The sequence below is a fragment of the Vicia villosa genome, linkage group LG1 (genome assembly GCF_029867415.1).
Source record: "Vicia villosa cultivar HV-30 ecotype Madison, WI linkage group LG1, Vvil1.0, whole genome shotgun sequence".
Lineage (NCBI taxonomy): Eukaryota > Viridiplantae > Streptophyta > Magnoliopsida > Fabales > Fabaceae > Vicia > Vicia villosa.
In genome coordinates, this window is record NC_081180.1 from 214,260,113 (window position 1) to 214,273,650 (window position 13,538).

General features: G+C 41.6%; 1 protein-coding gene across 1 annotated transcript; it reads right to left on the reverse strand.

Moving 5' to 3' along the window:
* Positions 1-577: 577 nt before the first annotated feature.
* On the reverse strand, positions 578-9,804 carry LOC131594642 (uncharacterized). Its single transcript, XM_058866823.1, has 3 exons — positions 8,555-9,804; positions 4,304-7,594; positions 578-4,049 (listed from the first exon to the last, which is right to left on the reverse strand). The coding sequence occupies exons 1-3, from the start codon at positions 9,802-9,804 to the stop codon at positions 578-580; spliced, it is 8,013 nt and encodes a 2,670-aa protein (XP_058722806.1).
* Positions 9,805-13,538: the final 3,734 nt, after the last annotated feature.

Below are 13,538 nucleotides of genomic sequence, written 5' to 3' on the forward strand. Positions count from 1 at the left end.
ATTTGTTTTAGTTCATGTTCTTTTTGTAGGACTTCGATGTTGGAAATGCAATGCTTACCAAAATAATTGGACGCTTTTGTAAACAAAACAGTAAAAATAAAACGATGTAGGAATTTTTTGAGTGAAATATCTTTTTTATTAAAGAAATGCCTAACATAGGCGAGTACACCAGGAAGCGGCCCCTTAAGGAGGTGGCCACCAAAAAGGAAAACAAATAGAATTTACAAACATGGCAACGTAAGAAAAGATTCCATTGGGTTCCAATCTTGCTATGCCTTGCAGATCTTCGATATTCCTTCTGCTTTGCTTTCCGAAATGGATGAATGGATTGATCCTTCGCCCTTGTGAGCCCTCCACTTATGGTGACTAACTATGCTCGAGGATTTAATGCACGACACAGTCATTCGCTTTTTGTCCCTCTTTTGCCTGGACCGCCCTTTCGGGTTTTCAATCCACCAGGACCCCTTTTTTGCCTAAGTCGCCCTTTCGGGTTTTCAACTTAGCGGGTGTACTTTATTTCTTTTTCATTCTTTTTCCTGATCTTTTCCTTTTCTTTTATTTTTATTTCTGATCAGGTTTATGCGAAGTATTTTTTAACTGCGTCGGCATTCACGGGGAGCGGGAAGTCTTCGCCATCCATAGTTGAGAGGATCATGGCGCCACCTGAGAAGACTTTCTTTACGACATAAGGCCCTTCGTAATTCGGAGTCCACTTTCCCCTAGGATCGTTGTGAATAGGCAGGATCTTCTTGAGCACAAGGTCACCAACCTGAAAGTGTCGAGGTCGAATCTTCTTGTCGAAGGCTCTCTTCATCTTCTTTTGATAGGCTTGCCCATGGCATATGGCCGCTAGTCTCTTTTCATCAATGAGGTTCAGTTGATCAAATCTTGTCTGGACCCAATCAGCTTCACTGAGTTTCACATCTGTTAATACCCTTAATGAAGGAATCTCAACCTCAACCGGAAGAATTGCTTCCATGCCATATACCAACGAGAAAGGAGTTGCCCCTGTGGAAGTGCGCACCGAGGTACGATAACCATGTAAAGCAAAGGGCAACATCTCATGCCAATCCTTATAAGTGACCACCATCTTTTGCACAATCTTCTTGATGTTTTTATTGGCCGCCTCAACTGCGCCATTCATCTTTGGCCGATACGGGGAGGAGTTATGATGCATAATCTTGAAATTCTCACACAATTCCTTCATCATCTTGTTATTGAGGTTGGATCCATTATCAGTGATAATTCTCTCAGGAACCCCATAACGACAAATTATATGGTGCTTGATGAAGCGAGTCACTACTTGCTTGGAGACATTTGCATAAGACGCAGCTTCAACCCACTTGGTGAAGTAGTCAATAGCAACAAGGATGAAACGATGTCCATTAGAGGCGGTGGGCTTAATTTCCCCAATCATATCGATGCCCCACATAGCAAATGGCCAAGGAGATGTCAACACATTCAGAGGAACCGGAGGTACGTGAACCCTATCTGCATACACTTGACATTTGTAACATACCACCACATGGTTGAAACAATCATGTTCCAAGGTCGACCAATAATAACCTGCTCTCAATATTTTTCTAGCCATGGTGTGCCCACTTGCATGTGTACCAAAGGATCCTTCGTGTACCTCTTGCATGATCTTTGCTGCTTCGTGTCTATCCACGCATCTGAGCAACACAGAATCAAAGTTCCTTTTGTACAACACGCCTCCAGCAATGAAGAACTTGGCAGATAGTCTCTTCAGAGTTTTCCTATCTGTGAGGGAAGCACCCTCAGGATACTCTTGGGTTTCCAGGAATTTCTTAATGTCATAAAACCATGGTTTCTCATCAGGCACATTATCAATGACACCACAGAATGCAGGTTCATCCAACCTTTTGATCACAATTGACGGCGCTTCATTGTCCCATTTGACTTTGAACATGGATGCTAAAGTGGCCAACGCATCAGCCAAGTGATTTTCCTCTCGAGGGATGTGATCGAAGGTGATCTCATCAAAGTATTGAGCCAATTTCACCACATGTTCTCTATAGGGAATCAAGTTGGGGTGGCGTGTTTCCCAATCTCCGTTGATCTGACTAATCACCAAAGCAGAATCTCCATAAACTGCGAGATTTTTAATCCTCAAATCAATGGCCGCCTCAATACCATATATGCAAGCCTCGTATTCAGCCACATTATTAGTACAATCGAAACAAATCCTGGCCGTAAATGGAATATGAAAACCTGTTGGAGAAGTAAGCACAGCCCCAATACCATTACCCAATGCATTAGAGGCACCATCGAACACGAGCGTCCATCGCGCCCCTGGTTCAGGTCCTTCCTCTTGATCTTGACTTTTGGAAGTTTCTGCCACGCACATTATATCTTCATCAGGAAACTCAAAGTACATAGACTGGTAATCGTCCACAGGTTGATGTGCAAGATAATCAGCAATTACACTACTTTTAATGGCCTTCTGAGTAGTGTATTGGATGTCATATTCTGTCAAGATCATTTGCCAACGGGCAATCCTCCCTGTCAATGCCGGTTTCTCAAATATATATTTGATTGGGTCCATTTTTGAAATCAATAAAGTGGTGTGAGTCAACATATACTGTCTCAGTCGGCGAGCAGCCCATGCCAAAGCACAGCAAGTTTTCTCGAGTAGTGAGTATCTTGATTCACAATCGGTAAACTTTTTGCTAAGGTAATAAATTGCGTGCTCTTTTCGACCGGACTCGTCATGCTGACCCAGCACACACCCCATTGAATTCTCGAGGACCGTCAGGTACATAATCAAAGGTCTACCTTCCACTGGAGGCATGAGGATTGGAGGCTCTTGTAAATACTCTTTAACCTTATCAAATGCCTTTTGACAATTGTCATCCCACTTTATTGCCTGATTCTTTCTCAATAGCTTGAAGATAGGTTCACACGTGGCGGTAAGGTGTGAGATGAACCTTGCAATATAATTTAACCTTCCCAAGAATCCACGAACCTGTTTCTCAGTTCTCGGCTCAGGCATCTCTTGTATAGCTTTTACCTTGGCGGGATCGACCTCAATACCCCTTTCACTTACGATGAAACCAAGCAACTTTCCTGATCTCACTCCGAAAGTGCATTTATTGGGATTCAACCTTAACCTGAACTTTCTTAACCTTTCAAACAATTTCTTCAGATGAACCAGGTGCTCTTCTTCAGTATGGGACTTTGCAATCATGTCGTCCACATAGACCTCAATTTCTTTATGAATCATGTCGTGAAACAAAGTCACCATGGCTCTTTGATAGGTTGCCCCAGCATTCTTTAATCCAAACGGCATGACCTTGTAACAAAAGGTGCCCCAAGGCGTAATGAATGTTGTCTTTTCCATGTCCTCGGGCGCCATCTTTATTTGGTTGTAGCCAGAAAAACCGTCCATGAAGGAGAAAACTGAGAACTGAGCAGTATTATCTACCAATACATCAATGTGAGGAAGCGGGAAATCATCCTTCGGGCTCGCCCTATTCAGATCTCGATAGTCGACACACATTCGTACCTTCCCATCTTTCTTAGGTACAGGTACAATGTTGGCGACCCATGGTGGATAAACTGTTACAGCAAGAAAACCTGCATCAAACTGCTTCTGAACCTCTTCTTGGATTTTCTTGGACATATCAGGACGTGTTCTCCTGAGTTTCTGTTTGACGGGCGGAGAATTTTCTTTAAGGGGTAGCCTGTGCACCACAATATCAGTATCTAATCCCGGCATATCTTCGTAAGACCAGGCGAAGATATCAGAATACTCTTTCAACATTCCAATCAACTTTTCTTTCACACCCTCATTCAAAGAAGCCCCTATTTTAACCTCCCTTCTCATCTCTTCGGTGCCAAGATTCACCGTCTCAATAGGCTCTTGATGTGGCTCGATCACTTTCTCTTCTTGTTTCAACAATCTGGCCAACTCGTCAGGCAATTCACAATCTTCTTCATCCCCTTCTTCAGCGGTGTAGATAGGGTTGTCAAAGTCATAACGAGGCATAGCAAGATCGTTGTCAATAGAATCCGGAGGAGAGGTGGATCTGCATGGATTATGATTTATGCTTTATTTTAGAATGGGGGGATGATGATGAATAAGAAACGTTGCCATTTTTTGATTAATTATAAATATAAAAGTAAAAGCGAAAGACAGGGAACAAAATATTTGAATGCAAAAACGTCCTTTTATTAATGATTTTAACATTGAAAAACAACAAATGAGGCCCTACATATGTTCACTGTGTCTTGGGCAGAACACAGGAATTATTGCATGATAAACAAAAACAAACATTATTACTTTTGATCAAGAGCAATTGAGATGATGTCTTCGGATGACCAGTTGAGAAGCTTCTGTCCCGGGACACACGGCTTGATCCATTCTTCAATGTCATAATCACTATCCATATCATCATCAGCAGCGCAAATATGATCCTTGACGATGCCAGCACTAGAGAACTTGATCGGAACGAAGGTTCCGGGCTTCTTGAAGGACCCATTAGAAGAACTCTGCCCCAACTGATATCCAATCCCACACTTATCCTGCTTGATTGGTAGATCCAAGACTCGGCCCCATCCTTCAGGATGACCAGATTCAACCACAGCTTTGGCTTCCTTTAGTGAAGACATAGGAGCCTCCAACTTCTTCTTTTCAACATAAGGGATCTTGACAGTCTGGACAGCCTCAAACGCTTGACAAGGCGTTTCGTGGACTTCCCCTTCCACATCAATATATTTGAAAGACGCAAGATGGCTTACCACATGCTCTTCCTCCCCACATATTGTGACTATCTTCCCTTGAGTGGCGAATTTGAGTTTCTGATGCAATGTGGAAGTCACGGCCCCAGCAGCATGGATCCATGGACGCCCCAGGAGACAACTGTAGGCCGGGTGGATGTCCATCACAAAGAAAGTAATAATGAAGAGTTGAGGACCTATCATCACTGGTAAATCAACCTCCCCAAACACCGACCTCTTTGAGCCATCAAAGGCTCTCACAGTTAGTTCACTTGGCCTTATCTCAACACCAGAATAGTCTAGCCTCATCAAAGACGACTTTGGTAACACATTCAAAGAAGATCCGTTATCAACAAGAACACGAGATAGCATAGTCCCCTTGCACTCCACAGATATGTGCAAAGCTCTATTATGTTTTCTACCTTCAGGAGGCAAATCTGCATCAGTGAATCCCAATCCGTTACCAGCATTGATGTTTGACACCACCCCTTCAAGTTGATTCACTGAGATCTCTGGAGGGACGAAGGCAGTACTTAAAAGTCTCAACAAAGCGTTTCGATGTGTCTCCGAACACAAGAGCAACTGTAAGATCGAAATCTTTGATTGAGTTTGACTCAATTGGTCAACCACTTTATACTCACTTTTCTTGATGATCTTTAGGAACTCTTCCATCTCTTTGGCCACAGTATCTTCAGAGTTAGAGCTTTGCCCCGGATCTACCGTATCTTCTACCACTCTTTTCCCTTTTGCTTGAGCTAGAGCTTCTGCATTGTCATCGCGAGTATTCTGGGGAGGATTGAAAATACGACCACTTCTTGTCATTCTTCCAATGCCAACAACATTATCAACATCTTCTTTCTCAACCGGTGCTTTAATCTCATACTTGGCCCCTTGGTAGAAAACTTCTCCGCCATAATTCCATGGGATTGCTTTCTCACTAGTATATGGAATGGGACCAGGCAACGTGATGACCAAAGGCGGCGCTCTGGCAGGAATCGGGATCTTAGTAGGAGTATATGGGATGGATAGCACATTGATTTCATTCTTGACTGACTTTGGATGTCGCACATGCTCAAACTGTAGATACCCACTATCTATCAACTGTTGAATCCCATCTTTCACCTTGTCACAAACTGAGGAGGTGACCATGCAATCAGTACAGAATTCTCCACAACCAGCGTATAGTCTCATCCTCAATAATTCCTTTTTCAATAATGGCAACAACGATCCCAACTCGATAACATCCTTGACCAAGTAAATGTCTTCAACAATATCGATGGCATTTGCGGCATGAGTTCCATGGGAAGGCATAGGATTTTGTACAACGTTAGGTCCTTGAGTAGGGGTGAACTCAATAGCTTTTGAATCGAGCAGATCCTGTACTTTATGCATGAAACCTATGCAATGTTCAATATCATGCCCAGCAGCCCCAGAATGAAACTCACAATGGGCATTAGCATCATAGTTAGGAGGAAGCTTAGCAGGTGGAGGGCCCATGGTACGAAGTTGCACCAAGTCCCCATGTAAGAGATGAGCGAGTAATTGTGCATATGTCATAGGTATGGGATCAAAAATTCTTGGTGGCCTCGACTTTTGCTGATACTGACGTGGGGGATGCCTCTGCTGTTGTTGTGGTTGTTGTTGAAGAGGAGTACTCGGTATAGTAACAGCGGCTACCTGTGGATAAACATGGCCTTTACCTTTACCATAGTAAGCAGCACTTGTTTCACCTTCTCTCTTCTTAGCAAAGCCGTTATATGGTTTCTTCCCTCCTGCCCCAGAAGAGGAACTAGCAGCACTCGGATTCTGTATTCTACCAGCCTTAATCCCACTTTCAATTCGCTCACCAATCATAACCAACTCGGCAAAACTTGAGGATGCAGAGCAGGCGGAGTAGTATTGGCCCTCCAGAGTGTTGGTGAACAAATCCATCATTTCTCTTTCCAACATAGGTGGTTGGACTCTAGCTGCCAACTCGCGCCATTTCTGTGCATATTCTTTGAAGGACTCATTAGCTTTCTGGGATAAATTCTGTAACTGAGTGCGATTCGGTGCCATGTCAACATTATACTGATACTGCTTTATGAAGGCATCAACCAGGTCTCTCCAACTTCGGATGTGAGTTCTCTCCAACCTCATATACCATTCCAAGGATGCCCCAGTCAGGCTATCTTGGAAAAAGTGCATCAACAGTCCTTCGTCCTCAGAGTATACATGCATCTTGCGGTAGTAAGCTCGGACATGGGTCTTGGGACAAGTATTCCCCTTGTACTTCTCGAAATCTGGCACTTTGAATTTCGGCGGCACACGGACCCCAGGAACCAAACCCAAGTCATTAATGTCCATACCAAGTCCTTGGCCTTCCATGGCCCTCATCCTTTCCTCCAGTCCTCTGAACAACCTTCCAGCATCATGTGGAAATCCCAACTCACTTTCAGGAAACAGATCCTCATGTCGGTCCTCTTCCAACACGGGGATGGCAGCAGCTCTTCTGATTTGTTGTGTGGCTTGTCCTTCAGGAATGGGCTGGGGAGGCCCATAAGGATTACCTTGATTAGCAGCAGGAGGAATTACACCAGGTCCTCCGATCACAGATTCACCATTGACACGAATATCAGCAGGGTTTCTTTGTGGAGGGTCCGCAACAACCTGAGCAACTGTGTCCATCCTGATTCTGAGTTCTTCTTGGCGATCAGCCATGTTTTGCATGACTTCCATGAACTGAGCCATTTGAGCAGTAACCTGAGTTCTCATCTGGATAAGATCGTCCCTTAACTGATCCATTTGCAGTGAGTGATTAGCCCTTGTGTAGTAGCGATGTGTAGGCGGAGGTGCAATTGCTGAAAGAGAAAACCTGATCAGTCAGATAAGAACACCATCTGATGTACCTGTTTGTGCATGATGTGCATGAGGTGCATGTGTGCATATGATGTGAGGTGCCATTTTCAGAGTATCCAAAATATTTAATATTAATCAAGAATGTTTAACAATGTGACAAAAGATAAGCATCAAGAGGAAGCAAAAAGACTCAAATTTCATTAATAATCTCTTTTTGAATTTGGGCATACCCATACATTGACAAGATAGTTCAAACAACAGAAAAGATAAAGGACCCCATCCAACAAGCCTGGTGGTGGTCGCGAAATACAAGCTCAAACACTAATCCATCTGGGTGTAAAACAAAGGTCCTCCTTGTTTAAAGTGCTCGTCGCTCCACTTCTTAGTTTCATCAAACATCTTCTTAGTCACTTCTCGGTCTCTTCCTTTGACAAAACTTTGAATCACCACATCTTTGCGGAATAACTGCCCATCTAACATATCACAGTGGGCTACCAAGCTCTCACATCCTTTGCAATCAGGGAGGGTATTCTTTTCAGATGTACTTTCCATTTCTGCTATCTGGTTTCTGAGCTTTGCATTCTCTTCTGTTAGTCGAGCGGAACAGAGATGACTACCTTTGAGTTGTGTCTCCACGGCTAACCTTTGAGTAATTTCCTCTTCAAGCTTCTTTTTGATTGCTACCCTCTGAGTGGTTTCCTCTTCAAGCTTCTTTTTCAAACCCTTTACCTCGGCCCTAGCCTCTTTCTCTACTCTGAGCTTGTGAGCCCTTAAATCTTCTCTGTACTCTTGCTTGAGCTTTTCTTCTGCTTTCTTTACCGCTTCTTCTATAACCCTTTGATGGTCCTCAATACGAACAGTGGTAGCTCTTTCACCCTTTTCAGTTCTAGCCCTTTTTTGAACTCTGGAAGATCCTCCTTTCAGCATTTTAACCTCATGTGCTAATTCAGCCCTTTTCTGATCCACCAAGAAGTACTTTATTTTAGCGTCTTCCCCTTTTTCTCGCAACCTGATATTCTCCACATGTACTTGGTTGTACTCCTCAGCTGTTACAGTGGCAGTTAAAATCTCAGGTGGTTGTTCATATAGAGGGCTAACTTTCGGGAAAGGCAGCAGGCGCTCCTTAACTCTTTCTTCAACCCATTCAGTATAAGCTTTCTTAGCAATGGCATTCTTTCCCCCCAAAGTAGTTCGGTCTTCTGTATGAATTTTGTTCCACGCACTCCTCACTTTCTCCAAACCTTCTGGATCGGTTCCTTTTTCAAAACAAACGGACTCAAATATCTCTTTTTCCAAAGGCTTGTCCTTCAGTGCAAAACCCAACTGGCGCAGTGCTAGCTTCGGATTATAGTTGATAACTCCTTTTGTCCCTATGAGAGGAACATTGCCAAAACTTCCACATCTGGTTATAACTTGCTCAATGTCCGTTCGGAGGTGATACCAAACAATATCATTTGCAGTAAGTCCCATAATCCTTTGGGGCCACTTCTGTGAATCTCTTGTAGTGACAAATGCTCCGCTTTTAGGCAAATGTGAAGAAAACCATTCGTACAGTATTGGCAAACAACCCCCAACTGATCCCTTTTTTCCATACCTAGAATGGATGGCATAATAAGTGTCGGCCAACAGAGTGGGTACAGGATTTTGATCCATGAAGAGACAAATGGCAGTGAGATCAACAAAATTTGGAATATTCGGGAACATCACTAATCCATAGATCATGACGGCCAGGAGAGCATTGAATTCTTTCCACTTTTCCTTATCAGCAAGGGTTTCAGCTTCCCTCATCAGAAATTTCACATGGAATCCATGGGTCCCACCATTAGGCTTCCAATTATCCTTAACGTCCTTCATGCTCAAATAAAGAGCACCAGCAATGCGATCCAATTTGGGCTTCTCAGGTGCACACACAAAAGGAACCTTATGTGGAACTTTGATTTGAAGAATGTGTGCATACTCTTCGAGGGTAGGGGCTAGTTGGTAATCTTGAAAGGTAAAGCAACGCAGCTCAGAATCATAAAACTGAAGAAGAGTGTAGAGACCCCACTCATCAATACGAGTAGTTAACATAAGCAGAATGTGGCCATAAGTCTTTCTGAATTCATCCAAATTTTGCCCAGTAACTCGGGTGCTCAATCGAACCAAAGGTGTTACATCCTCACGGTAGAAACTGCAAGAGAAGGTATGCTTCGTAGTCTTTTTGTTGACGGTCACACTGTTAGCCATTCTTGATGAGAAGTGTTGACTTTGGATACCTGAAAAATGGCATGCATATGAATATTAATCTCTTTTCTCTTTTTTTCTCTTTTTTTCTTTTTTTTCTTCTTTATTTTCTTTTTTTTTTTGAAATTAAACATGCTATGATGATTATGATGCAATGAAAGATCCTCCCCACATAGGAGAAGTGTATGTTTCTTCTGAACAGGATTGGATGTTGCAGGATCAAAAGTACGGCATAGATACCACAAACCCATAAGAACCATAGTCACCAACAGAACAGAACAGTCACCAACGGTACCTGTCATGTATATCCCACCCCACTCACAGGTGAATCTAGGTCAAGGTAGGTCAAAAAGGTCTCCAGCGTTAACAACTCTCCTGAAACACCATCATTGTTGCAAATACATGCCAACAACGGTATCCCATTCGAGTCTCAGCTGGTCGTGGGTCTCATGATCGCAATCAACAGAACCTGACATTCTGTTGGCGTCATGACTATCCACTCTATCCTAGGTATCCTATGTGTTAACTCTGGCCTGGGTATTGGGCCTTTTACCTCATAGAACAACCCACCCCACCTGCAAAACAGAACAGAAGACCCCAAGGAACACAGAATATAATCCATATGTATGATATGCAAACAGAAATAAACATGATATGCAAGCAGAAAAGTAAACATGTAAACATATATACAAGGTATAGACATAAAAACAAATAAACACCCAGTAAATAAACAAACAAACGCAGGCTAGGATCGACTCACTAAGGATGGACCAGCAACAGGTCTATCAACATCCCCAGCAGAGTCCCCAGCAGAGTCGCCAGCTGTCGCTACCCGCGAAAAATGGAATCAGAGTCGCCACCAATATATTTATCCCATAAGGGAAAGGAATACCGGGAAACCTAACTCAGAACAAGAACAAGGTCTTTCGACCAGAGAACAGGGCACGGGAGTCGGTTACGCAAGGGGAAGGTGTTAGCACCCCTCACGCCCATCGTACTCGATGGTATCCACCTACGTTTGTTTCTATCTAAAGGGTGTCTAATGTCTAAAACCTAAATGCGAATGCATGCAAAAGAAATACGGGGAAAAGAAGGAATTATTTACAAGTGTGCTCGCTTAGGCCCCGCGACCCAATGCCTACGTATCCCTTTCAGGAATCAGAACGACCGTAGTTCGGCTCCATAGTTTCCATTTGTTTTGTGTTTTTTAGTTGAACAGCGGTTAAGGTCACAATCCACGATGCTCGACCTTTGGAGACTTATACGCCTAGTTTTGGAAAGGACTTAACTTGTTCTTAAGCGCCTAACAAGGCAAAAGAATGAACTTGGGTTTGTGTTTTTTATGTAACTACATGATGAACAAAACCCAATACAAGGTTTCGCACCACTTCGTCACTTTGTTTTAATTCGAGCCTTTATTAAGTGTTTTAAATGTTTTTGGTTGGGTATTTTTTAAGGGAATTTACTTTGCGATTTGAATCACATAAAATGTATAATGATTGAGAAGCAGATTAGGGAATGAATCCCACTCACTTCTATCCCATTATATAATGTTCAAGAAACAGATTAGGGAATGAATCCCACTCATTTCTATCCCATTAATTAATGTTTGAGAAACAGATTAGGGAATGAATCCCACTCATTTCTCTCCCATTAAGTAGTGACCGAGAAACAGATTAGGGAATGAATCCCACTCATTTCTATGCCTCTAAGTGATTGAGAAACAGATTAGGGAATGAATCCCACTCATTTCTCTATCACTTTCTTAATGTGATTCGCATCTTTATTTATTAATGTTTTAAAGTTGAAAAGAAAAAGAATGAACAAAGGGGAACTAACCTATTCTCTAATCTAAGTTATTCTAATCTAAGTCTAATGGCCCTAAGGTCAAGGATAACTATCCTAACCTATCTCAATTCCTCTTAACAAAGAAGGAAGAGTCTAAGGGAACATGGCAAAAGAATGGAGTTACAACTCCAACAAGATGAGAAGAGAGGGCAGTAGCAAATCAAGGAAATAAGTGTCCTAAATCAAACACAAAGGCCATATGGCACTACACGAAAATATTCACAAAGAGTTACCAAAGTATCGCATAAATCGTCACTTAACAATTAGCGAACAAACATCCATTAATCGAAACAAAAGCAAATGAAAAAAACATGAACAAAGCTTAAAGTCAGTAGCAATTAGTTCATTTATAGGTCCAAGACCTTGTACCAATCTATGTTAGTCAATTAACTTGAAACAAACAAAGTTTTAACAAAACTATACAAAACTAGGTCAAAACTAGTTAATAGAATTCAAATGGTGAATGAAGTTTAGAAAAATGAAATCAAATGATGGAAGTCAGTAGCTAATAACCTCTAATAGATGTCTAAACAATCATGGAATCAATTCACAAAGTTTCATACAAAATTATAGGTCATTCGGACAAGTTATAGTGCAATCGCTAACTAAAAGCGAGTTATTTACATGCGAGAAAGAAAAATCGAGTAAAATAAGAGAACATGACTTGAAAAATTCAACTCCAGGTCTTAGGACCTCTAAACATCCCTACTTATATGTACAAAAAGAAACTAAGTCAATTGCATAAATGCAAAGCAAATTATAGGTCAAATTCACATGGTTATCCGTTTAGGAACGCACACAAATCGGGTATAGAAAATCTAATGAAAACCTAACCAAAACATAGAATTGGATCTTTATTTTTTTACACACAATATGGTATATGAGTCTACTGATATCACACAAAAAATGGCAATCAAATTCTACTCCTAAGGTATTAAACAAAATTAATTTGCAAAACCGATCCGACTTAAAAAAACACCATGAACACACTAAAGAAAATGATTTATTAAAAACAACAAACTAAGTTCTAAAAATCTAACAAAAATATCAAAAATTTCTACACACATTATTCTATTTAAAACACATTTTTATTGATTTTTTATTTGAAGGAAAACTGGTTTACGACTCAAAAGTTATGAAAGAAACAAACTTGAAATAGGACTAAAATCTGTCTAGAACTGGGGGTGAAAAAGTAAAGTAATAATGAACTATGCTAATGTTATAATGCATCTGGGCCTAATCCATGGGGGGTGCGAATCAGATATGGCGCAAGGCCTTGTAGCAAAGCGTGGCCCATGTTGTTTTATTATCCCATTTTTTATGTTTCAGCAACATGCAATTATTTACTTCATTTTATTACTACCAGCATGCATGTTCTTAACCAAAAATTATAACGTGCCATAAAAATAAAGCTAACTGGGTATCAATTGGTCACCTTGAGTTTAAGTGACTACAAGACAAAATAAAATCAGGGCCAATGGCAGCTTGCCAACACATCATCTAATCATTGAACAAAAAACAAAATTGAAAACTAATGGGAAAAAGAACCAAAACATGCATGACACGTGACGAAATTCAATGGAACACAGAAACGTGGCCGCCGGAGCTTCCTCCTCCGGTTATCTTCTCCGGCTGAACACCGGCGCCGGCCACGAAAGAACCACCCAGAAATCATGAAAGCTTACGCCTTTCGACTTGTTTTTTCGCACTGATTATGGATCTGCCATTAGTTTCCTCTAACTCTTACTCTATTCTCCTATCCGAATACAAACATAAAACCCTAGCTTCATAACAAACTCACCAAAGAACAAGCTAAACACACCAATCGGTTTCTATTCATTCAGAGAGTTCAAAAAGACGATTCATCCATCCGAACAACAAGTTTCACA

Coding starts and splice junctions, on each gene's coding strand:
- LOC131594642 (XM_058866823.1), bottom strand. CDS start 9,804: ATGGCTAACAGTGTGACCGTCAACAAAAAGACTACGAAGCATACCTTC. Junction 7,595..8,554: donor GGGGAAGACGCTAAAATAAA/GTACTTCTTGGT, acceptor CTGACTGATCAG/GTTTTCTCTTTCAGCAATTG. Junction 4,050..4,303: donor TCAATTGCTCTTGATCAAAA/GTAATAATGTTT, acceptor TAATCCATGCAG/ATCCACCTCTCCTCCGGATT.